The 25,638-nt window shown below is 39.5% G+C and overlaps 1 protein-coding gene across 4 annotated transcripts in view; it reads left to right on the plus strand.

Annotated features, from left to right (window-relative positions):
• WWP1 (WW domain containing E3 ubiquitin protein ligase 1) overlaps window positions 1-25,638 on the plus strand; it is a 45,473-nt gene that overhangs the window by 6,958 nt on the left and 12,877 nt on the right. For 2 of the 4 annotated variants that reach the window (XM_083623244.1, XM_083623245.1), the window contains exons 2-13: window positions 5,590-5,680; window positions 9,841-9,982; window positions 11,741-11,865; window positions 13,352-13,489; window positions 13,576-13,642; window positions 16,318-16,481; window positions 19,792-20,131; window positions 21,369-21,464; window positions 23,200-23,374; window positions 24,900-24,954; window positions 25,034-25,118; window positions 25,214-25,342. In XM_083623244.1, the coding sequence (XP_083479370.1) occupies window positions 5,611-5,680; window positions 9,841-9,982; window positions 11,741-11,865; window positions 13,352-13,489; window positions 13,576-13,642; window positions 16,318-16,481; window positions 19,792-20,131; window positions 21,369-21,464; window positions 23,200-23,374; window positions 24,900-24,954; window positions 25,034-25,118; window positions 25,214-25,342 (1,586 nt within the window). In that variant the 5' untranslated portion in view covers window positions 5,590-5,610. The remainder of the gene's footprint in view (window positions 1-5,589; window positions 5,681-9,840; window positions 9,983-11,740; window positions 11,866-13,351; window positions 13,490-13,575; window positions 13,643-16,317; window positions 16,482-19,791; window positions 20,132-21,368; window positions 21,465-23,199; window positions 23,375-24,899; window positions 24,955-25,033; window positions 25,119-25,213; window positions 25,343-25,638) is intronic. The other 2 variants (XM_083623246.1, XM_083623247.1) reach the window with 1 other exon arrangement.

A 25,638-nucleotide genomic window follows, 5' to 3' on the forward strand; every position in this document is an offset into this window, starting at 1 on the left:
AGTGGTGCCCAGGATCTAGTGTGAGATGTAAGTGTTGTTGAACCAATTGAGAGTGGTGACCATAGTGCTGTTTAATTGAATATACATGTACATGGCCAATTGCCAAGAAAAATCTAACACAGTCACATTTTACTTCAAAACAGGAAACTTCCCTAAAATGAAGGGATTGATAAAAAGGAAATTGAAAGCCAAATATACTAAAATGCTTGGGAGTTGTTAAAAAACACAACATTAGAAGTTCAACTGCAGTGTATACTGTAGCTCAGGAAACATACAAGAGGATAGTAGCGTGGTTAACGAGCAGAGTCAAAAGCCGTATTAGAGGCCAGAAGGCTTCCTTCAAAAATTTGAAGTCTTGTCCAAATGAAGAGAACAAAATGGAACACAATCTTTGGCAAAACAAATGCAATCAAGACAGTAAGGGATGCTAAAAAAGAATTTGAGCAGCACATTGCTAAAAACCTGAAGACCAACAACAAGAAGCTGTATACAGTAAATACTTTAGTAACTGAAGCATAGGGGAACTGTTGGGCCCTTGGATGAATAGGGAGTCAAAGGTGTACTAAAGAAGGATAAGGAGATTCTCGAGACGCTGAATTACTTCTTTGCAGCTGTCAGTGGAAGATAAAGGGTAGATCCTAGTGCAGGGGTCTTCAAACTAAGGTCTGCAGGCCAGATCCAGTCCACCAGCCTCCTAAACCCGGCCAGCCCGAGATGCATGAGTACTAGCAAGGAGAATGTCCAAAATATTACTGAAGGCACAGCCATGTTGATACTAAGCTTAGGCAGCGGTTGTGCATGCGGAAAGCGAGGAAAAGCTGTGAGGCAAAACAAGCACAGCGGGCAAAAGTGGAGCTGAGCCTTTGCGGTGGGAGGAGGCGGATAATATGGTGGCCTGGTTGGTCCTTTCGGCGCGTGCGCACTGCGGTGTTTGTGTATTCTAGCTGCGTGGTGTCGGCAGCATCAGCAGCTCTGAGGGAGGAGGGGAAGATGGCATCGTCCTCGCTGGAGCAGAAACTGTCCTGCTTGGAGGCCAAGCTGAAGCAGAAGAACAGGGAAGCCCAGATGTGCATCAACCTCAACTTGGAGATCTGTCTGACCTGGACTTGGCCTAGTAAGGGAGGCTTTGAGGGCAGAAACGGTGGTGGCGGTGGCGGCAGCAGAGGAGGCTCCCTGGAAGGCCCCCCCCCGCTTGGGTGACGGACATGGGCCTGCCTGGCACGAGATGCACCTGCCGGGTTCCCCCGCCCGGAGGGAGGATCGTGCGTGCTTGGAGAGACGGAAGCGAAGGCAGGGCTCCAGCTCCGCCCTGCCAGGCTGCTCCTGCTTTTCCTGGAGGCCGCCACCACCGCGTCTTCCCCTCCGAAGCACCTAAAGTTTCTTCTCCCCAGTAGAGCCGTGGGGACTTGGCTATGGTGGGGAGCCTTACTGCACGTGGCAAGGTGCCCTTGCCGTCCTCTGCTGGGCCATGTGGCCAGCGGTGCCCTCTCTTCTCCAGAGCCCACACGCCTTTGTCCAGCATGGTGGTCTGCCCACGTCTCCAGTCCTCGGCCACCGCCACCTAGGGCTGGCCACTCCTCTGGCTGCTTCTAGCTGCAGCTGCCGCTGCTGCCTTGTTGTAGCTGTGGGGCACTGCCTTTGGGTCACTTTCTGCGGGGTGGGGGAAATAAAGGTAAAGGTACCCCTGACCATCAGGTCCAGCCGTGACAGACTCTGGGGTTGCGCGCTCATCTCGCTCTATAGGCCGGGAGCCGGCGCATGTCCGCAGACAGCTTCCGGGTCACGTGGCCAGCGTGACTAAGCCGCTTCTGGCGAACCAGAGCAGCACACGGAAACGGCATTTACCTTCCCACTGAAGAGCGGTCCCTATTTATCTACTTGCACTTTGAGGTGCTTTCGAACTGCTAGGTTGACAGGAGCTGGGACCGAACAATGGGAGCTCACCCCGTCGCGGGGATTCAAACTGCTGACCTTTCCGATCGGCAAGTCCTAGGCTGCGTGGTTTAACCCACAGTGCCACCCGTGTCCCATGGTGGGGGAAATAGAAGCCTGCTTTGTCATCAGTTCTGGAGAGCTCGGGGTTTAATTTTATTATATTTCACGGCTCTTTCTCACTCTACCAACTTTTCCAGGGGAGTTGTCGCTTTTCTCTCTCTTCTCTCCGAGGTTTTGCTAAGAGCTTTCAGCCAGCAACTGGTGTCCTTGGACATCCCCGGGGCTTTACCCGCCGTCTCCTCTCTCCCCGACCTCAAACTTGCATGCCAGCCTCCTGGAGTTCAGGAGGCGCGTGTGTCACCACAGAAAGAATTGGGGAATGGGGATTTGTGTACAGGAGAAAGATTTGTCCCCTGTTCTCTCTCATTCTTTCTCAAGTTGTTGCTTGTGTGAGGCTGGGGGCGTGTGGTGACGGCCATGGGGGGAGAGCTGGGGGGAACTCTCCAGTGAACAAATCGCAAAAAGCTGTAGCCTTTTATTACAACCCCCAACACACACACTTTAATTGTAGTTGATTTGCAGGGAATCTGGGTTCCTGAGTTTTCCAAACACACTTTTCAAAAGAGTCCTGGATTCCAGACATCTCATTCTGTCTTTAAACAACTTCAGTTTCAGCGCAGTTGAAAAGTTTATGTTGTTTAAAATCATTCTTCATTTTAAACATTCTATTGTTTTTCCTGCTTTTTGTGCACTGCAAATAAAATCTGTGCAGTGTGCGTAGGAATTCGTTCATATTTTTTTCAAACTATAGTCCAGCCCCCAACAGTGTCTGAGGGACAGGGGACCTCTGTCCTAGTGCCTGAACTAACTCTTACAGGGAGGGAATATGACGAACTGAGGCTGATAGTGGTGACGAGAGATGACATTCTAGACAAAATAAAAAGTCGCATAAATCATTTTAAGATGCATTTAAATGTAAATCATTTAAAGCAAGCAGGAATCTTTTACCCAACATGGAGCTCGAACCCACAACCCTGAGATTAAGAGGCTCATGCTCTACTGACTGAGCTATTCCAGGGGTTCATCTGACAACCAAGAACATAAGAACTTGCTGGCTCATCTATTACAGCAACCTGTCCTCTTTCAGAAACATTACTGCTTCCAGCTGTGGAGTCAGAGTATCGCCATCATGGCTGGTAACCACTGATAGTCCTCTCCTCCATGAACTTGTCTTTTAAAACCATCACTGCCTCCTGTGGGAGTGAGTTCCATAGTTTAACTGTGCTCTATGTGAATAAGTAATTCCCTTTATGTGTTCTGTATCTTCCAACATTGAGCTTCATTGGATGTTCACAAATTCTAGTGACAATTCACACATTATGAGTGAGGGAGAAAAAACTAATTTCTTTTCAATTTCTCCATGCCATGCATAACTTAATGAACTTCTATCATGTCACCTCTTACTCACCTTTTCCAAAAACAAGAAGTCCCAAATGTTGCAACCTTTCTTCATAGGGGAGTTGTTCCACTCCCTTGATCATTTTGGTTGGTACTTTCCCCATCTCTACAATATTCTTTTTAGGTGTGGAAGCCAAAACTGTATACAGTATTACAGATGCAGCTGCACCATAGATTTGTATAACTGCATTATGATATCAGCAGTTTTATTTTCAATTCCTTTCCTAATGATCCCTAGCATGGAAATTGACCTTTTCACTGCTTCTGCACACTGTGTCTACCTCTTCATCAAACTGTCTACTGTGACCATAAGGTCTTGGTTCTGATCCGCCATGACCTGTCAGACCCCATGAGTATGTATGTGAGTATTATGATTTTTTGCTCCAAAATGCATGTGTTACATAAAGTGTTAAACTTGCAGTTCAGTCAGTTTGGAGATGTATTTTTGGAGCTCTTCGCAATCTCTTCTTTGCTTTAACAACCCTGAACAATTTAGAATCATTAGAAAACTTGTCCACCTTACTACTCAGTCCTAACTCTATATCATCATCATCATTACTTTTGATACCTTTTTCATGATCAAACTGAACATCTTCCCCATTTGCATTTATGAGTGCCAACTGTTTATCTTTCCTTGATTCACTGTGTTGCTCTATTATTTAGGTACCCATACATTTTAGATAGTCTTTAAATCATTAACTTACCATACTATTTACCTTAGTTTCTGTGTTTTGTAATTACATTTAGTTCTGTATTTATTTAAAGCATTCCTTGCCCACTCTTCATTGCCCAAAGCCTTTTTCTATAATTCTAGTAACTAGGCATAAGTGCCCCAAACATTGCTATTTGTCTGCTTTTAATTTCATTTAGGGACAGATGCATGTGGTTATAGAAAGATGGTAAATCCTCACTATTTTTAATTGGGATAGATTGTCAAGCATAGATTTAGCATAGTCTTTTTATAGAATATGGCCCAGCAACTGGAGAAGGTCAAGGGCAGAGAGCAGGCTAGTGAACAGTCTTGGGAAGCCACCAGGTGAATTTTGGAAAATATTGGGAGGGTGAAGTTGAAATAGGTCTGTTAAGCAACTGTGGTTAATTGCTCAGATATTCTAGTTAAAAACAAACAAACAAACCCTAAGGCTAATTTGGATGGAGGGGTGGGGTGATTTGTGAAGTGGTTGGTTATAGTTAGATAAACCAACTGCAATTGCAAGTGGTTGGGATGGGGTAACTGCAGTTTCTTGTCTGGCCTGGCCCCACAGGTTTGGTTTTGTTTTAAAATATCTTTGGTGGTAGACAGTGTAGAACTTTATAGGGCTCTCTAAAACTCATCATTCTTGATACTCAGTTATTAGAAAGATTTGTTCTCATGGTTATCACCAAAAATTAGATGTTTGGGAAAGCTAGTTTCACAAAATCCTGTTTGTGTCTGTGGTGATATATTTATAAATGATCTGCATGAAATTTTCTTTCAGAAATGGGGAAGACTTTGTGCAGAATGTATACATGTTACAATGTACCGATGTAGATATTTATACTTGGCCATATTTTGGAGCATCTCTTCTGATAAGCATGTGAACTGGTCATTTGTTTAATCATACCAGTTATATCACTGCGGTGTTTATACAGCATTGTTCTGTGGCATTTAGCACATACAGTTGTTCCTTATTCTTCTCATATCCTGTTATGTGTGTTTTCTGCAGTCCTCAACATACCAAATTTACCTGAATCGAACATAGTATCTGGAATCAAAAGTACTATGTGTAGAACCTAAGGGGCACTACAGGCCTGCTGAAAACTGTTCCTGAAAGTTTTATGTAGTGTGGGGTTGTGCAAGTGTTTGGCTCTTGTGTCTGTTTTCAATATTAGACTGTCAGATGCTCCTGGAAAATTTGGAAGCATGGCATGGGGGATATAGGAGGAACTCTTGAAAATGTGGTGAGATTTACTGTAAAACAAGGGTATATATTTGTATTAATAATTTGTGACATGGATATATGTGGGCAGGTGAGTTGATACACTTTTTGACAATTTGTTAATTTTTGGACAGATTTGAAAGACTGACTAAATTTAAAGTAAAATGTTTCTTTTTATTTAAAAAGAGTCTAGTATATATTAAAGTGGTCAGTGCCATTGAAACTGGTGGCTGGTGCATGTAGTCAAAGATTTCTTTCTTTCTTTCTTTTTTAATAGGCTGAAGTTGTAGCCTCTGACATGGCTGCAGCCTCTCCAAGATCTGGAAGCAGTAATAACTATCATGGAAGACTGCAAATGCAAGTAACTAGTAAGTAAAAATTTGCAAATCATAAACCTGATCCTTTAAATGCCGTCTTGTTAGCACAGACTTGTAATTTGCCATTATTCACCTTTGGTGAGCAGAAATTGCTTCAAGGTGACCAGTCAATGCTGATCCAGTCCTTCTAGTTTTCTCTGTCTCTTTAAATGGAAGGTATAATTTGTGTATGCACAGTGAAGTGTATTGCCATAGTTTTTCGTTGTGACTCTGTTCCTCTCCCACTGAGAGGGGTGGGTCAAGAAAATTGTATAGCTCCCTTTAGTGGTTCTGTTGTGTATACATACAGATTTTCAGTTTTGTAATCCTAAACAAGGATGTTGGTATTTTCCATTAATGGTCTTCTGGGTTCTAAGAACAGACTTCCTTGTTACACTTATGGATATTAGTACAGTAGTAATTAACAGTACAGTGGAGTGCTCCCATTCAGATTTCTTGCCATTCCATTTCTCTATCCTTTCTAGTTTTCTGTCTCATCCAAACCCCCAAATGATCAACCAGCATTACACGTCCACTGAGCCTGCTCAGTCCTGTTTTTGTGGGCCACTCCCTGTATTTTTTGCACTTCTGCAAGCCTTCAGGTTCTTCCAAGTCTGCTGATGCCTCCCTCTTGTTTGTGGATGGTGTCATTTTGACTACGTAGGAAGTGGCATACATTGAATAGGGTTAACCATTAGTATACATTTGATTGTTTAGCCACTGATTACAACGAACATATAGAACTATAAATCACAAACTTATTATACATTTGGAAAACCTAACAGAAACATGCAAAGTCATTTTATATTAATTACCTGCGTGGTCTAAAATAATTAAAAATTATCTTCCTTAGAAAGGACAGAATTGATTCCGTAAAAGCTTGATGAGTGTGCATTGCAGAAATGGCAGATGGAGCAATCTTTGTTTTTTTGTCAATCCATTTATGTTGTGGCTTACGGACACTGCTATTTTCCACTGAGCATGCTAGTTTTGAATTTTCAGTAAAATGGATCCCAACTGTTTCCCTCTTGCAAGAGAGCTTGTCTGTAAATTGTGGGGTGGATTGCCACTGCCATAAACACAAACATCTTGTGTATAGGAGTGAAGCAATTTTTCATCCAGCACTGTTGTCTGTTTATATTGAAATCATAAAATTACAGCAATAGTCCAATGTTTAATAGCTGGCTATTAGCTATACCTGTTACTGCTGAAGAAACTGCAGATATCTCATGAGTCTTACAATCTTCCTGGGAAACCAGGAAAGTATAGCTTGTTTGGATGGTTCAGTGGTCATCCTTTAAACCTGAGGTTACTGGAAGATAGATCTCTTAATTAATATAAGTGTAATAAGTGAACTCTGTATTACTTTTGTATATTACTTTGAGAGCTTATTTAGCTGAAAAATGGCAAATATTTGTATAGCATTTTAGAATAACTTCACATATACTATCTCAATAGACACAAATGCTTTAAGTTATCTTTTCGAGCCTCAAATCCAATAAGTAATTCTTGCAAAGCCTCAATAGTACTTTAAAACTCTGAAACAGTAACAGTCTGAGATGTCATTTTACCTGGCAATGTCAGCCTACATTTATTTAGCTCTTTGGTCTCCTGAGAAGCCAAGAACACAGCAACTTATGAAAGGCCCAGTTGGCTTGGGGCCAAATACCTTTCACTCCTTTGAGCCTTTGACTGGTAACTAACTCCATGTCATTGAAGTTCACAAATGATGTAACAAGGTATGCATGGATGGGCAGGAAATCTAGTTACATTTTTTTTCTAGTTTTAGAGATGTCCAACAATCCTTCTTCCTCCCTGCCAATTTCTGCTGAATGACCCTGCATTTGAAATCTTCCATTTTAAAAAGCAATCTAATTTGATACAGAACAGTGGCTGAGATTATAGTTGCTTTCAGGGTTCACCAGTAGTGTAATTCTGCTGTATTTAACTCCAATAGACTAGAACTACTGCTGTCCAGTAAACTGTTGTTATTTAGGAAATGTATATACTACTCTTCGTCAAAACGCTACAGTGCAGTTTGCAACATAATAAACAAGATAATGTAAATCCATAATATCCACACAATACAAAAATTAAAAATTATATAAATACAATTCATAATAATAAGAAATATATAATACATACTAAAATATAATAGATAATGAACAATACATATAAGTAGCAGTGTCAAGTTATACATTTGTGAAAAAGGGAAAATGAGAGGTGTGTTCCTAATAGTTTGTAATACCGTACTTTTCTAGTTTGTTTTCTTTAAAAATTATGCAAAAAAGTGGGGACCATCTTATACATGGATAGTGCATAGGGTGGACGTTTGATTGGTTGCTGCCATGGCTGTCAGTGACTGTTAGGCGTGTTATTGGTTGCTGCGACAATGGCTGGTGTTGATTGGCTGACACTGTGGCAGTTGGGTGGGCGATTGGCAGTTTGTTCCGGCGATGGGACAGATGTGAGGCAGATTTTGGGACGCGTGTGGATTTTCGGCAACCCCCCCTTCAACAAAGCTCAACAACCCTACGTAATCCCCCCCCCCAAAAAAAAGCACAACAACTCTGGGCAATCCTCCACAAAAAAGCTCAACAACCGTGCCATCTCCCACATACAATTCAACATGGTTTGGCACTATGAGAACAAGCCTAGAAGGAGCCTTGGATGTGTGTATTCCTTCCTTCCCTTATGTGCTCAAAATACTTAGTCACTTCCTGTTTTTTGGCAAACCAAAGTTTGTTTATATCAAAACTGGCAAACTGTAATTTGTGCTTGCTCTGCAAACCAGGATCACAGTCTGTGTTTTAATCCTGGTTTACATGGCAAGTACAAATAATAGTTTGTCAGTCACTCCCTAGTAACAAACTCTTCAGATAGAGAGTGGTGACAGAAAAGAAGCAATACAGGGCCACTGAGAAACAAGAGGGAGGTGAACTTTATTTCCTTAAGAACATGAGCATCTCATGTATAACTTAATTAGATCTTAGCTGGAGTTTACTTTGAAACGGAACAGCATAATCTATTGTTTAGTCTAGAAGTGTATTTAAGTTTATGATCAGTTTTGCCACAGTGATGCCCAGTTGATGGTGTCATGCTCAAAAATAGGTCTGGGGGAATCAAATACTACATGTTAATCACTGTTATGTTAGTACTGAAATGGCCCATGTGGGTATTGGATTCATAATAGTTTACTGACCCATAATTTTTAAAATGTCGAGTTATACAGTGCCTCTGAAGGATACAGTGGCCCTTTCCTGTTTGTTTGTATACATATCATCAGTGCCCCCCCCCGCCGGGATACACAGGGGTATGCATACCCCTAAACATTTTGTGAATCTTTGTACTTTTGTCCATTTACTGTATTTATTTCCCATGATTTGAACTATAAAATGGTGATTTTCTTGAGTCAAAATGAGAGTACGCCTAAACATTTTTTAAAGAAAAAAGCACTGCATATCATAGGTATATATATTGACATTCTAAATGAGTTATGCTGAATATTAAACCAAAGCTCCTGAGAGCCAGAAGTAGTATTCCCCTATAGCCATACACTTAAAACATCTGCACTTTTTGCTATTCCACACCATCCCCTCTTGCCCCTGGCAGTGTTTTTGCCCTAAGATGAAAGATGAAATGTGTTCTGCTTGATTTTTTTTTTAAACTGCCAGAAATAGGGTACTTGAACATTAGGTTGAAGGTCCTTCTCTCTGTGTGTCCCCTCTGAGGGAGGTGCAGAAGACGGTAGGCCTTCCTTTCCTGTTTATGGAATGCTGTCCCAGGAAGGCACACTTAGTACCATCCCTATCTGGATTTTTTTCCCTGGTGCCTAAAAAGTTCTGCTATCCTTCTGCCTTTTCTCTGAGACCAGAGGATGTTTGATTTGTTTAAGAACAATGGAAGAGTAGTGTGATACAGATACTTTTAGTGATATTCTTTCATATTTTTTTAGAGGTGGTATTTGTACTGTTGCAGTGACCTATTGGGGGTTGAGCTGTATGGCTATGCCTCTTCACTTGTCATTGAGTACACATTGAGTTGAACTGCTCCATTTTTCAACAGAAGCTGAGAAAGCAAACATTGTTTTTTCAATTGATTATTTAATAGATATGTTTGTCATTGTACAATATGAAATGTTTTCCAGTGGTTATAAGCAATGTTTTTGTTAGTTTCTAGTGCCAAACTGAAAAGAAAAAAGAACTGGTTTGGTGGAACTGCCATCTATACAGAACTAGTAGCTGATAGTGAAGTTAAGAAAACGTCTAAATCTAACAGTTCCTCAAATCCAAAATGGGATGAACAGTTGACTGTGTAAGTAGATCTTTCTTCATAACGTTTATTATTGTGAGCAACTTCCTTGCTGTGGGATAATGATTCGCTGAGATGCATTTATTATTTTACAAGATTTTTATGGAGGAAACTTGCATCTTACGCTTGGCACACTTGGCCAGGAAATAATTAATTAAATAGAAAGTGGGTGGGACAGGCCAAAAGAAGGGCCGGTGGGCAGCAACAACCCCTCTGTGCCTCCATTCTCTTCCTTTCCATGGGGCAGCTAGAAAAAGATTGAGGAAGGTGGATGGGATGTGAAGCTGCAGGGAGAGTGCATGAGTACAAGCTCCCATATCATGGGTTTTCCTCAATTTTGCTTTTGCACGCAATGGCCAGAAACATAATCTCCACGTAAGATGTAAGTTACCTGTACCTCTTAATAAAAATAAATCTAAGTGCTTTACTTTAGGTGCTATAATATGAAATACTGTTAAATAATATAAAATACTATATTATTCAGCACCAGCAGGTGTAGTGTTTGGGACTGCTCCAAGTCTCTTGCTCTTCTTGAAAGATCTGTGTACACACAAAAATATAAGATCCTTCATGCTGATAAGTATGTTTGTATCAGAACTGAAACATTAACAGGGGAAAGAACTGATGGATAAGGAGGGCTTCCATTTTTTGACACCCCTGCCCACCCAGTATGGAATAACTAGTTATGCAATGAATGATGTGGTCAGAGAACATTGGATATATTCCTCCAGTATATTCCTCCAGTTCACAGTGGCTACATAGAGATCCAAGAATAATCTATAGGTAACAAAATGTGTGGTTCCAGGAAAGATTAGGTGTAGCCCAAATCAGTACGAAATTGATGCTTTATGACATCAATGCCTAAGTATAAAAATCTACAGCTTGTTAAAGAACAACTTTATCTCCCTTCCCATTATGTTTCTAATTTCTTTTCTGTTTGTTTTATTGTATTCATTTTTATTTGAGTTTCAAATGTTTTTTGTAATTACTTTTATGTAAATGTATTTTAATACACTTAACAACAACAACAACTTTATTATTTAAACAACAACAAATTTATTATTTATACTACTACTACAGTGTTACTATTTATACCCTGCCTATCTGTCTGGTTTACCCAGGCACAATCAAAGCAGGCTCATTCAGGTTTTTTTCTGTCCTTTCCTTTCCGTAAATACAGGACTCAGTAGGCTTCTATCCATTTACTTGTAAAAAAGTAGGCTTGCTTTCAGGATTCTGGTCTGGGAAATAAGTGGTTTGACTGTTTCACAAGCACTTGGCCCTTCTAAATATTCTCTTCAAACTGGCAATTTTATTCACATGATTCCCTCTAGGTGCAAACTAAGCATAACTAGAAGCTGGGATGCTGCATGTCTCTGCCATCTGTGTTTTCTACTGTGGGATTCCAACCTGATGCAAGCTGTGCCAAAACAAAATGTGTAGCTGCTGTACTGTGTAATATCCTGACTCTTGCATATATCTGGAACTTAATTAGACTTGGGTGCCTAGGCTGGGGAGAGGTCTTCAGAGCAGTGTACTTGCATTTTTCAGTGGGCGACAGTGGGGAGGGGGGCGGGGGGAAGAGATTCAACATTGACAAATTTGACTGTTAAGAAACACAGCTGTTTAACTTAATAATGCAGATTTATGTCTAAGCTCTATTTAGGTCTAGCTGTTGTTTTGTATGTTGAATATGATGAAACTGATAGACTGCAGTGTGCCATGATGAAAAAGGAAACGAAACTTGTTTGTTGTTTATAGGAATGTGACTCCGCAGACCACTTTGGAATTTAAAGTTTGGAGCCATCATACTTTAAAAGCTGATGCTTTGTTAGGAAAAGCCACTGTAGATCTTAGACAAGCTTTGGAAATGCATGATAGAAGATGTAAGTTTCCAATTTATTTAAATTTCATTAGTTAACAAAATCTTTATACGAAAATCTGTCTTGGTTTTTGTAATATATATGTTTAACTGCAGATGATGTTCCAATTGTTACATATATTGTAGCTATATATACATAAACTGACCTTGCTGGTGACTGTAGGAATTTTATGATTGATAAAACATAACCCATAAAGCAAATTGGAATGTGTATGAGCAAATCTGTGAAGGTTCATTTTATTAGGCTGATGCGTCTTGCATGAGCAGGAGCCCCATGTTAACAAGGTGTCTCCAACTACATTTTCAGAGATTTCCCATTTATAGTACAACCAGTGCTTTTTTCTGGGGGGATGGAGGGGAACCCATACCCCTAAACATTTTGTGAATCTAAGTTTGGCCTCATTAAGGGGCAGTATTTCAATATGAGTAGGAAAATCAGACTGCCCCTAAACATTTTTTAAGAAAAAAAGCACTGAGTACAACCCCACATGAAGCATCCAATACTTTACAGAAAGGTTCTGCAACTCCAAGGAGAGACTTTGTGGGGGATCACAGAACTGCAGAAGTGGAGGAAGGGTTGGAAAACCCAATTACCCAAGTTGCCTTCTGTTTGTAGAACTTTTGAATCCAGCCTTTAACTGATTAGGCAGGTGTATATGTTTGTTTGTTGTAAGTGTACACACACACACACAAAAAAAAAAAAAACCTCAGGGTGGGTGGGTGCTTATAGCTACATATTGATTAGGTGTAGGCACAAATAGATCCACAACTGTTAAGGAATTGTGTGGCATAGTTTGTGATGAACTATTCAAGCCACAGTTGTATAGTCCCTGGAAATATGTCCCAGGTGATGTAGAATGGAAAGTCTGACTTCGTACGTTCTTCATGCCTATGGAAACCTCAACAGTGAACTCCTGCCATTTCTCCTTGGCTGGTGCACCATGAGCAAGGGAGAAATAAGGGCATGCTGGGCTGGATTGAGGGGGATATTTGATCTATAGTGTCCAAGGATGCCCCCCATACCTCTAGCACATCCCCACAACAGGAAGAAAACTATGTTAGCCTTGGAGTTGATGAAATGAGTTTCTCTCCTATAGGAACTAATGAGAGAGAAATTGAAAAAGGTAAAAAAAAAACCAAAACAAAAGCCAAGAACTTTAGAATTATTTAGATAAATTGCTCCTGCCACTGTCCAACTCCTGCTGTGGCTGGCAAGGCTTAGATATGACAGTACCCGGCCATGGATTCTCCCTTATGCTCTACAGTAGCATTCTCTGATAAGCATCTATATAATGTGGAAAACCATGCTGTAGCAGTGTAATCTTAATATTTGAATCAATCATTCCAAAGAATTAAAATGAAAAGTTAAGTATTAATGCAAGCCTACTTATATATATATATATATATATATATATATATATATATATATATATATATAACAATTATTTCTTCTAGTGACTGGTTCATTGAAATATTTTTTTTTCTTATAGTAGAAAGAGTCAAAGAACAGTTGAAACTCTCACTGGAAAACAAGAGTGGCTTGGTGCAAACAGGAGAACTAATAATTGTGCTTGATGGTTTGGTGCTTGAACAAGAATCTCTCACAAACCACAGTTCACTAGTAACCAGTAAGTTAAACTGGGGAAAATAAGATTAACCTTAATATCCCATGGTATAAGAAAGAAAATATCTAATTTTGTTTCTTATTGTTTAGTAGAAGTCCAGCAAAATGGTGATGCTTTACATGAAAACAGAGAAACATCTGCAAGAACCACTTCCAGGTCAGAGTTTTCTTTAAAGAAAACTATTTATGGTAACAGTATAATCACCTTACTAAAATGTCATAAAACTGAATTTGTATTGCAGAATATCAGGTTGCATTTCAGAGTTCAGCTGGGATGTTTTGCAGTAACAGTAAGAGAGGGAGTGCATTATTGAAAAATAAATCTGCTTTAGAATATGCATTTACTTCGGGGATGGGCATTTACTTTGACTCATTCTACTATGAGAAAGAGATTTTATTTACTTATTCATCTGCTTATTTTGAATGCATCCGATAATATGCTCTGTAGAGAAGGGAACTCCAACCTTTTTGGACCCATGGGCACATTTGGAGTTGGTTCCACTGTTGAACAGCTCTTACGGTCAGAAGGTTCTTCCTGATGTTTAGTCGGAATCTCTTTTCTTGTAACTTGAATCCATTCATTTGGGTCCTAGCCTCAGGAGCAGGAGAAAACAAGCTTGCTTCATCTTCCACACTACAGCCCTTTAGATATTTAAAGATGGCTATCATATATCTTCTTTCAGTCTCTCCTTATCTAGGCTAAACATACCAAACTCCCTCAACCATTTCCTACAAGGCTTGGTTTCTTACCCCTGATCATTTTGTTGTCCTCCTCTGCCCGCTTTCCAGCTTGTCAATATCCTTCTTAAATTGTGGTGCCCAGAGCTGAACACAATATTTCAGGTGTGGTCTAACCATAACAGAATAGTGGTACTATTACTTCCCTTGGTCGGGACACTAGACTTCTGTTGATGCAGCCTAGAATAGCATAAGCTTTTTTTGCTGCAGCATACACTGTTGACTCTACTAAGACCCCTAGATCCTTTTCACATGTACTGCTAGTAAGCCAGGTGTCCCCTATCTTATATTTGTGTCTTCCTGTATAAGTGTATTTGCCCTTGGCTAGTATTAAATCAGAACACAATGATTAAAGTGTCCATCTGTAAAGCATATCTCATCATTATTTCAACTTCCCTTATTTCTGTCCATAATTTTTTAATTTGGGGCGTGCCCAAAAGACATGCTGTATCCCAGTACTGGTTGCCTTGCATCTCCAGCATGAATTAATACATTGTGCTATAAATACAATTAGACAAAGTGGCCTATAAAAGTTTTCGGTAAGATTCTTGCTAATTGTCTGGGGAACATTTTACCATACCCCTTTTCACCAATTTAAGAGGATTTCCTATCCCAATCTCTCTGATAAGAATAGGTTGTGAAATCCATATTTCAGGATTCATATAACTAACTTAGTTTTGTGGTGTTCCTTCTTAGCCACAATATTTCAACTTCCATCAACTCCGAGATGTCCAGGTTTTTTAAACTAAAGTCTAAGTAGTGTTTCTAAACTGTAAATATTGAAAAAACTACAGTCAGTTTTGTTGCATTTCATTAATTGTCTCAAACCACTCATCTTGGCATTAAGTGGTGTGTATATATAAAAAATAAAAATGTAATATCACAGAAGGCAAACATTTCTCTCTGCTAGCCAACCCACTCCTGCTTTCTCTGCATGATTTACTGTGGGATGTATGTTTATGCACACCCAGCAGGAAAGTAATCAAGTATCAGATTCTTGCAGCCACCTGTTCTGGCTGCAGATCAGTTGGTGATTCTGCTGTGCTGTGAGCTACTTGTACATAAACACTTTTGCTGGCTAGAAATACTCTGTCCCTTTTCTGTGTTGGAGCTGTGGGAAGGAACATCACCCCCTGTGCATCCAGCTCAGAAATGCAGTGGGCTGATAAGGAGGAATAGACAGATTGGTTTCTGTGCTGACAAGGAAGTAAGAGGTTTGTCTTTCCTCTGCCAAACTATTCACTCACCAAGATGGAATTCCATGCAATTATTTGTATGGAATCCCCAGTCTCCAATGGCAACCAGGTGAGTAAATACAAGACTGAATTTGCCACTAAAATGACAGATACTGGAGCTTTCTCCATTAAGTCTAATCAGCTACTATCCAGCATTGTTATTGATAGTTAGCCGTTAAATTGAAGTTAATTACAGACAAGGCTACTTTGAATTCCCAGTTGATTAAAAACTTTATTTTCAAATAGCATTTGATAGTTTTATCAGTCAGTGATCTACATTAGGAAAACTAACTAAATTATAATGTCACTATGAGTGGGTGGAGAAGAGATGGAATCCATTTAATGACTGTCCAAATATCACTTGCAATCAATGCAACAGAATTGGCTGGCATCATATTGCACAATACTTTTATTTATATAGTGTATCTATGAACATGGTGTTTTGCAAACAATAGATATGAGAGGCTCTTATGTAAAGAGCTTGCGATCTGAAATAGAGATAGTGAAACAACCCTTTTAAGGGTTGAAGACAGGGTACATATGGAATAATATGTGATTATGTCCATTACTTTTGCTTTGGCTTAGTTAAAAAAAGAAATTGGGAGTGGGATAGTTTTCAGATGCTTCCTGGAAAAGGTGAGTTTTGTGGAGGAACTTGAAGGGAGGTGGTCAAATGAAGACCACCCGAGAGGCATGTGTGATGTTGTCTAGAATTATAAAATGAATACTGTTCTCATCCTAACTAAATTGATGCAAGTTTTATTCAGGTCCATTAATAATTTTTGTAGGTTTAGCACAAATATGTGTAACAAATATAAAAATACTTATTTTGACAATATTTCTGTGCTGTTTCCAACAGAATAGACAATCAAACGCCATCAAGCTCTGTAGTACAGAACTCATTCCCTATACATGCAGTTAATGGAGACAGTGGAGACAGCACACCATCTCCTCCTCATATTGCAAGCAGACCCAAAAATACACCAGCACCAAAACCACTTACAAGCCAGTCTGATGACGTTGGTAAGAATACAGCCTATTCGACAACTTGATTATTATCTTTTTTCAGGGAACTCCGTATTAATTATAGGAAGTAGTGTGCTAGCTAGTCTGGACTATGGCAGCATTTTCATGTATGAAGTCAGATGTTGTGCAGGTAAAAACTTCACTAAAAATAATAATTAGTCTTATAGCGTTCTCCCAACTGTTCTTTGGCATGCCAGGACTTGCATTCGGCACCTTTCAGATTTTGCATCAAATGTTTGCACTTGTGATTGGTTCCACTCATGAGCTCCCAGCCAGAGTAAATCTGTGCTGAAAGTGGGGTTTGTAGTCTCTGCAGATCAGTGGATTTGCACTGACTACGAGCGTCTTTCAGCAGGGAACTTCATTTTCAGTTTTCAGCAAAAAAATAAATTAAAAAAATCAGCACACTTTAGAGTGCACTCCTGAGTCTTTCCTTTGAGTTTGGGTCGCCTACCATCATGACATCAGTGGACTATGGTGGTTAAGGTAGCTAAGGATCTGTGCTGCTACCTCTAACTTACATGTATGTGGTGTTCCATTTCCCCCCTTCGTGCTGCTTCAAATACTGTTCTGAAGAATCTCCTGGCCATTTGAAGCAGCTTTTGGGAAGGAAGAGCTGTTGTGGAATGTGTGCTGAAAGTGAAAGAAGGATGTTTGATTTATTTCTTTACCTACTTTAAATTATTAATCATAAGCAATCTGTTTCTAAGAGAGAGTAAATTATAAAACAAGGCTGTTTGTGATCTCCAGCATTGCCTATCAGTTGACAGAAGGAAATTGGTCAGTGGAATGTGCAGGGAGGCAATTTTGATTGTCCCCCTGCATCACCCCCCAAAAAAACCCCTAAACTGCTTTGGAGGGTCCCTCAAGCTTATGAAACAGATGTAGAGGATGCACAGTATGTACAGGGAGGAAAAAGATTTACAGTTGAAAGCTTCCCTTCTGTCAGTGAACAGACACTCCTGAATACTACCCTGTTTATTTAAATTAAGACTTAAATAACCAAGAAAGGCCAACTTAAACTGCTTGCTTGGTACAAACATTCAGATCAAAACAATAATATTTGAAACATCATACATATGTTATCTTTTTTAATGAATAGAAAAACAGTTTTGCCTTTCTAAATTCAGAGAAAGCATTCAACAGTGTAGAATTGTCATACTGCTTTGAATTCTTTTGAAGGATTGAACCAAGAAAAAGCCCACAGAAGGGGGCTGGCCGAAACTGGATTGCCACCCGTCATTTTCCTGGCAGTGCCCTGAGCTGTTGCTTGGGTGGCTAAAAAAGAAAGTGGGTTGTGATCTCCAAGAAAACATGATTCATTATTAGAAATAGTCATCTTTTGCAATGGATAATTAAACATCTTCTTTGGCAAAGCGATAGCAGTGAAAAGGATATTAATGCCAATGCTAAATTTATTGGTTAAACCTTTACCTAGCAAGTGGTTTCTAAAAAAAGGCTCAATAACTTTGAGGGCAGGGGTCAGGAATTTTACTTTTTGAAATATGGGAACCCTAGTACAAGCTGAAAATAAAAAGGTCTTTCCATCTCAATTTTTAAAAATGTATGACCATGTTAATTGTACTATAAACTGGAGTTACCAGTGATTTCATCTAAAGAAGTGCCTATTGGCTATTATTATTAGTATTAGTATTACTTCAGTACTATGGGACACAGGTGGTGCTGTGGTTTAAACCGCTGGCAGATCATAAGGTCAGCAGTTCAAATCCTCGTGATGGGGTGAGCTCCCGTTGCTTTGTCGCAGCTCCTGCCAACCTAGCAGTTCAAAAGTGTAGCAGTGTGAGTAGATAGATAGGTACTGCTGCTGTGGGAAGGTAAACAGCATTTCCGTGCGCCAGAGTGGTTTAGTCATGCTGGCCACATGACCCGGAAAGCTGTTCACAGACAAACGCCAGCTCCCTCAGCCTGAAAATGGAGATGAGTGCCACAGCCCATAGTCAAATTTGACTGGACTTAACCATCCAAGGGCCCTTTACCTTTACCTTTACCTACTACTGGAACTGCAATCTTGTGTATACTTAGGTGCAATTCCCTTGCCCCTCCCATTCTCATAATACTAGAACTTGGAACTATAAATGGAGTAGAATGTTGGAAGAATCAGGACAAAGGAAAGTACTTATTCACACAGCACATAGTTAAACTGTAGAATTTGCTCTCATGAGAGGTAGTGAAGGCCAGCAGTTTGGATAGCTTTAAAAGAGGATTAAACAAATTCATGGTGGTTATGTTCTGCCTCTACTATTGAAGGCAATATGCCTCTGACTATAAGTTGCTGGGAACTGCAGGTGGGAAGCATACGGTTGTGCTCAGGTTCTGCTTGCAGACTTCCCATGGGTATCTGGTTGGCTACTTGAGATCAGGATGCAGCAGGCTCTTCTTATTTTCGTATGTAAAGAATAGCAGTGGCTATTTGCCAATTTGCCAATTTGCTACCACACTACGTGCATATTGAAACTGATGCATAAAGCATGGAACAAGAATACTCCCATCTCATCCCTTATACCACATTGACCACTATGCTTTGCAGGAGAGGGCATCCTGCATATACTATCTTGTCAGGCAGTCCATTTGGAACCTCCCATTATATATCAGACAGGTGCTGTCTATAGTGGGGGTTTTGTCACATGTTAAAGTCTTTTCTCTTTTAACAAGCCATTTAAGTGGAAACTTTTATCCCAGTTGAGGATATTGGAAATAGTTTTAGCATATGCAATTATTATTATTATTTTATTATTGTATTGTAGAAATGCTTTGAGATACAGTTGTACCTTGGTTCTCAAACAGAATCTGTTCTGGAAGTCCGTTCAACTTTCGAAAACCAAGGTGCGGCTTCTGATGGGCTGTAGGAGCTTCCTGCACTCAATTGGAAGCCGCGGAAGTCGCATCAAACGTTTGGCTTCCCAGAAAAGTTTGCAAACCACTCACTTCTGGGGTTGCGGCGTTTGGGAGCCAAAACGTTTGAGTCACAAGGCGTTCGAAAACCAAGGTACAACTGTAGTTAACAGGAAGCAATTCGTAAACGAACGAACTACGGTAAATAGTAAACTTCTACTACTTGGTTTCGAGTGAAGTAAAAACACTGTTTGTGGAGCCTGTGGAGGAAAGAAGAATCAGACTAATACATTTATGGGTCTCATCTTTTTTACACCAGGCATCTAAATGTTGCCTTTTTATTTTTATAATATTTTTATTGTTTTATTATGACATCAATTTTCCTTTATCTTTTAAAATTCAGGATGTAACTTTATGTTGTCAATACAATATGTTCTTTTTTTCTGCATCCCAGTTAATTGTGAGTCAACTATGATGGAGACTGATAATCATTCTGCCTCTGAAACTCTTATGGATTCTGGTGAGGCATCTTCTACATCTGTAGACTGTACTCCAGCTACTGTAGAACCTTCTTTAGCAACAGAAGTTACTAGCAACTCTGAAAGCAACACATCTACAACTGCTCCTAGTGCATCTGCTGGGCTTGATGCTGTTGCTCCCACAGATACTGCATCTTCTAGTACAAGAAGTAATGTAACTACGGAAGCAGCGAAACCAAGAGACTCTTCAACTGTGTCTGGGGAAACTGTAAGGCAACAGCCTGGTAGCAACAGCATAGAACCTTTGCCCCCAGGGTATGTGGGTTTTCTTTTCATTAATAATATAATGATGCTTAGACCAGAAAAGTTATCCTTAGATATAGAAATGTTATTAATTCCCTTAGTTGTCTATTGGACAGGTTCAGGTAATAAAGAGTCTGGTGAACCCTTAAAGACTAACCAATTTATTATGGCATAAACTTTAACGGATTGATGTCCATTTCATCATATTACATCATGAACACTGAAGTCAGAGGAAAATGAAATTTAGAAAGTACAGATAGCGTATTAGATATGTAACCAAGAGCAGTAATTCACAAAACAATTGTTGATAATACAGACATCCTGGTATTCATAAGCCACTTGAAACATGTAGTATTATTAAAATCCATCATCCCAGTTCAGTCCACAAGTGACTGCACTGATCCTCTTGATGTATTGTAAGTCAGTGGTTTTATGTTTTAAGTTCCTTTGTTCAAACCACTTTAAGGTTATTTACCAGGATGGTTAAAGAGTTGTCTCACTAGTTTTTAACTAGTTTTTAAGATTTATGCCCATTTATTGCTTTGCATAGGGTCTAGCATGTTTTTCCTTTGTAGAATGCAGAAGAGCATTGCTGACAAATAATGACACATATCAGGTTGGAAGATGAACAGGAGAACGAATGTTCTAGATAACCTTATTCAGTCTTGAAATAATGTTGCAGAGCAGACATATGGACAGAGTTGGCATCTGAGTCTGATACATAGTGGTCCTCGTTTTCCTGTTTCTTATTGAATTGGATGTAGATTAAGTTAGTTTATCTTAATTCCCATTAAAATCAATGTGTCTTAAGTCATGTCTAACTTGACCTAAGTTCAGCCAATTTTTATCTGGATCTAACCTATTGTATATAAAAAGCATGACCAAAAGATGGTCAGTGCTTGCAGATGAGTAGAGCAGTGATTGGGAACTGATTTTCGCCAGTGGGTTGCATCCTTAAAACCCCTGCCACTTGTGGGCATGGTTACAGCAAGCCCATTTGAAAGCCACTTGAACAAAGTAATTTGGATCCAGTCCTCCAAATTGACTTCAAAAGGCCTTGATGCAGATGAAAAATGCTCTTTTTGGAGAAAATGGTTTGAATTGAAGCTGCTTCCTGAAAATGAAGAAAGTGAGCCCCCTTAACTGCATTGGAGCGTTCCTGAAAGGAAAGATTCATTAAGTGAATCTTTCAGAAAGTGACAACACTATTTTCTGTTAATGGTGTTTTACCTCTTTTGTATTTTTATAGATGGGAACAGAGAAAGGATCCTCATGGTAGAACCTATTACGTTGATCACAACACAAGAACAACAACCTGGGAAAGACCGCAGCCTTTGCCACCAGGGTAATAGATAAGTTGTATGTTGACTTTGCTGTGCGTCATTTTACTTACTAAATACACAAATTGAAATATTTTATAGAGGATTGTGTTAGTTATGGAATTTTCTGTGCAATTCCTTAATAAAATAAATGCTTGTACAGTGGTACCTCTGGTTGTGAATGGGATCCGTTCCGGAGTCCCATTCGCAACATGAGCAGAACGCAACCCGCATCTGCGCATTCGCGGGTCGTGATTTGCCGCGTCTGCACATGCGTGTGACGTCATTTTGTGCGTCTGAGCATGCGCGAGCGGCGAAACCCAGAAGTAACCCTTTCCGGTACTTCCGGGTCACCGCGGGACGCAACCTGAAAAAAAGTATCTTGAAGCAAACGCAACACGAGGTATGACTGTATTTAATAATTTTCCTTAGAAGCAGAGATGCAAAAAAATTGCTCACGCATGTATCTTTATTTTTTAAAGACCCATAAATGTGGCTCCTAAGGTACATTAACTCAAAGACATTCACAGAAGACAAGTTCCCCTTTCTTGTTCTTTCTCCCTCGGTCATCTGTGCCCTCTGAAGGGTGAGGGACCCTCCTAAACAATTGGATGTGATGTAGGGCCTGCTGATACAGGGGTGGGGAAGTCACCCAAAATTACATGGAGGTCTACAGAAGGAAGAGGTGACGGGAGTTGTTTGAACATTATTAATTTAATACTTTAGGATCCAAACTATAGTAAATGAATTTTTCTGTAGTTTTCTTTGCATGTTGGTACTGTAATACTACTGTCCTCTAAAACTTTTGTATGCAAGTAACTGAATTTTGTCATCTGCTGGTAGTGATATCAGGAAGCTGGAGGAAAAGCTGAAATGGCAGGGCATACCTTGCTTTTTATCTATATGTTCTGTTCATTCTTTTATAGAAAAGTTCAGATTGCTCTGAATTACGCCATATTGCCAGATCTCTGTATTCAAATTAGTTAGGTTTTTTTGGGATGACTTTCAGTGAGTCTCACCAGCAGCTTGCTCCTAAGTGGAGGGATGAGTAGCCTCTGTATCCAAAGCTTCAAATGGCTCTCATTTAGAACCCATGTAACTATTGATATTATAGCTCTATCAGCGTGTTTCGTGCTTTACAAAAGGAGCATACAATCTACAATTTGCTAAGGAGGTTGGGATAAATAAGAAGAATATGCATTTCAATTACATGTTTTTACGCTTACAAATGGGGTGTCTGGCCTTAGTTTTCAAATGCTTTGATTACAAGATTGAGAACTGACTTTGCAGCAGATTTCTCACTTTAGAATTCTGTCATAGACCTTTATTTTGGGGTTTTTTTCTTTGCTTGTAACGCAAATTTAGTTTGTGCTTATTTTGGATTCTAATTCCTTCCTTTCTTGAGAGAAGAAAATTGCATATTTTTCCTGCGTGCCTGTTTCAGAACTTGCACTGATACCAGAAGAAGCAAAATTCAGTTGTGTTGCTACTGCAGGAGACAGTACAACTAAGATTTAGCATACACTATTCTGTCACTTAAACTGTTTCAAAAAATGACTTTGTGCCACCTAACACTGGCAGAAACTCTGAGGCAGGTATTTAAGTCTGTGTTTGCTTTCTGATCCCACACTTTATTTTATAATATTGTAATTAGAAAGAACATTTGAAAGGCTTAGATTTATAAGGCAAAATAACGAAGAAAATGTAGTAAATTATTTTTGCATTTTGACTGGAAAGAAAATAGCTTCCAATGTTTCTTAGGTGGGAAAGAAGGGTGGATGATCGTGGCAGAGTTTATTATGTGGACCATAATACAAGAACAACAACATGGCAACGACCTACGATGGAATCTGTCAGAAACTTTGAACAGTGGCAGTCCCAGCGAAATCAGCTGCAGGGAGCTATGCAACAGTTTAACCAACGATACCTCTATTCGGTAAATTTACAAGTTATGAAACACTTTGAGTTCTTGTTTTTCTCTTTGTCTTCCATGTTTGATACATGTTATATGTAGCTACATACTGAGACCATGTTATATATCATGGCTGGGTTCAGATGTATTACAAAGCTATGGTTTCTTGATTGGCTTGTTTGGACATTTGTCCATAGCTTCGTAAACCATCGAGTTCTGACTTACTATCTCCATTGTTTATAATTGTTATTCCAGATTCCCCTGGTTTAGGTATAATGAACAACTCTGGCTTAATGCTGGGGAACTCTGCACCAAAGCTGGTGTTCAAGGGGAAGGGTAAGATGAAGAAGCAGTGCACATTCATGATTCTTATAATAAACCATGCAGCTGTTGTCTTTCACTGAGTGGCCATGGACCAAAGTTTGTTTGGGGCTTGGCAAACCTGGATCTGAAACCACAGTTTGAAACCGATTTTGTAGCTGAAGTTTTCGGTAACGCTGGTTTGCTGTTATGTCTGAATTCAAAGGAGGAATTCCTAGGTGTAGGGTTTCCTAAAGACTTACAGTGCCTCCTTGTTAAGGCTTAGCTTTCAAGCTAGAGCTTTGTAACTTGTGTTGTTGTTTTTTCATTTGTGTCTTCAGAGGTAGCAAACTGGCTGGATCTAGTCATAAGTTAGTTTCACATACATTGTACTGAAATTAATGTGAAAAGTCAGCTTCATTTATTTGAACATGAACGAAGTGCAACTAAACTTAGTCTTGTCCCATTCCTTTTGCAAGTTGATTATGTTATGAATCTATCTGAAGAAGATGAATAACCAATAATAGAACTGTAGCCAGTGTGCCAACTTTTCACTGACGTTCACAGTGCAGAATCTCTGTGGTGATCACTGTGCTTTATGGACAATTCTGAACTGTTTTTATTTAAATCTGAATTTCACTAGACAACTCTGTTGCTTAGATTGTATTGATATTCCAAATTATTTAAACTAGGTGTCTGAGATGCATTTCTTCCCTATGTGCAGATAACCATGTGGGTTTAGAAGAGTATATATATTGTTCTATGGTGGGTACCCACAACAGTTTACAAAAAGTGGAAAAGCCAAGTGATCACCTTCTTGTACAAATGCAGTCCAGATTTAGTCTACTTGTGTTGACCTCGAACATGGGGAGTGTTCTACCTAGTTAGAAGCAAAGTTATCAACAGGCCAGCTGGAATAAAAAAGAGATGAATGACAGTAGACAAGGAGATGACACCTTCTTTCTATATCACCTTCTCTGTGAAGAAAGCTTGCAAAGTGAATAGTGCTACCTATCACACAGCACATGTTCAGCCTGTCTGTTGTGGAGAAAGAAAGAAAGAAAGCCACCTGGAAATCTGAAGCTGGAAATGGTAGGATAGAAAGGATGTACAAAAAATTAAAATAAATCATTTAAGTTTAGTTGTGAAGAGAAGCTTGTTAAATATAGAAATAGTGTTTTTATAGACATTTTTAAATTATTTTTTTAAAAAATATATTATTGTATGTTTTGTCTTATGTCTTCACTAGGCTTCAATGCTGACTGCGGAAAATGATCCACTTGGTCCTTTACCACCAGGCTGGGGTAAGAAATGTAAATAGCTTTGTGAAATAGACACCTATTTATAGTTAACTTTGCTTTAAATGGTACATTTCTATTACAGAAAGGAGAGTTGATTCAAATGATAGAGTGTATTTTGTAAATCACAACACAAAGACAACACAGTGGGAAGATCCACGGACTCAAGGGTATGTTCATGTGTGTTTTCTATTCATAGATCGAGGCTAAAGTAGGTGTAAAGTGATTGGGGTTTTAAAGAAATATATTATGTTTATATTTCCAGCTTACAAAATGAAGACCCCCTCCCTGAGGGCTGGGAAATCAGATACACCAGAGAAGGTGTAAGATACTTTGTTGATCATAATACACGAACAACTACCTTCAGTGATCCTCGTACTGGTAAATCCTCTGTGTAAGTGAGATGTTGATGGAGATTTAAAAGTATTTGCATTCATAGTACATAGGAGTAATAGTTTTACTGCTTAGGTAGTAGGCAGTGGATATCGTATGAATTTTGGTGGCGGCTAATTGATTCAATATGTACATGGGTTGTTTGAGGTGTACATGAGTTACACCTTATGAGGTGTGACTTTTTAAGCATTAGATGATATTTTAAAACTGACCTTGAAGCATGAAGCATGTATGCCGCAACCTTTTCACTATATCTGAAGGTAATCTACAAAACTGCTGAGGAGTTGAAAGTGTTGT

This window comes from Podarcis filfolensis (assembly GCF_964270895.1).
Source record: "Podarcis filfolensis genome assembly, chromosome: 7".
In the NCBI taxonomy this organism is placed as follows: Eukaryota; Metazoa; Chordata; class Lepidosauria; order Squamata; family Lacertidae; genus Podarcis; species Podarcis filfolensis.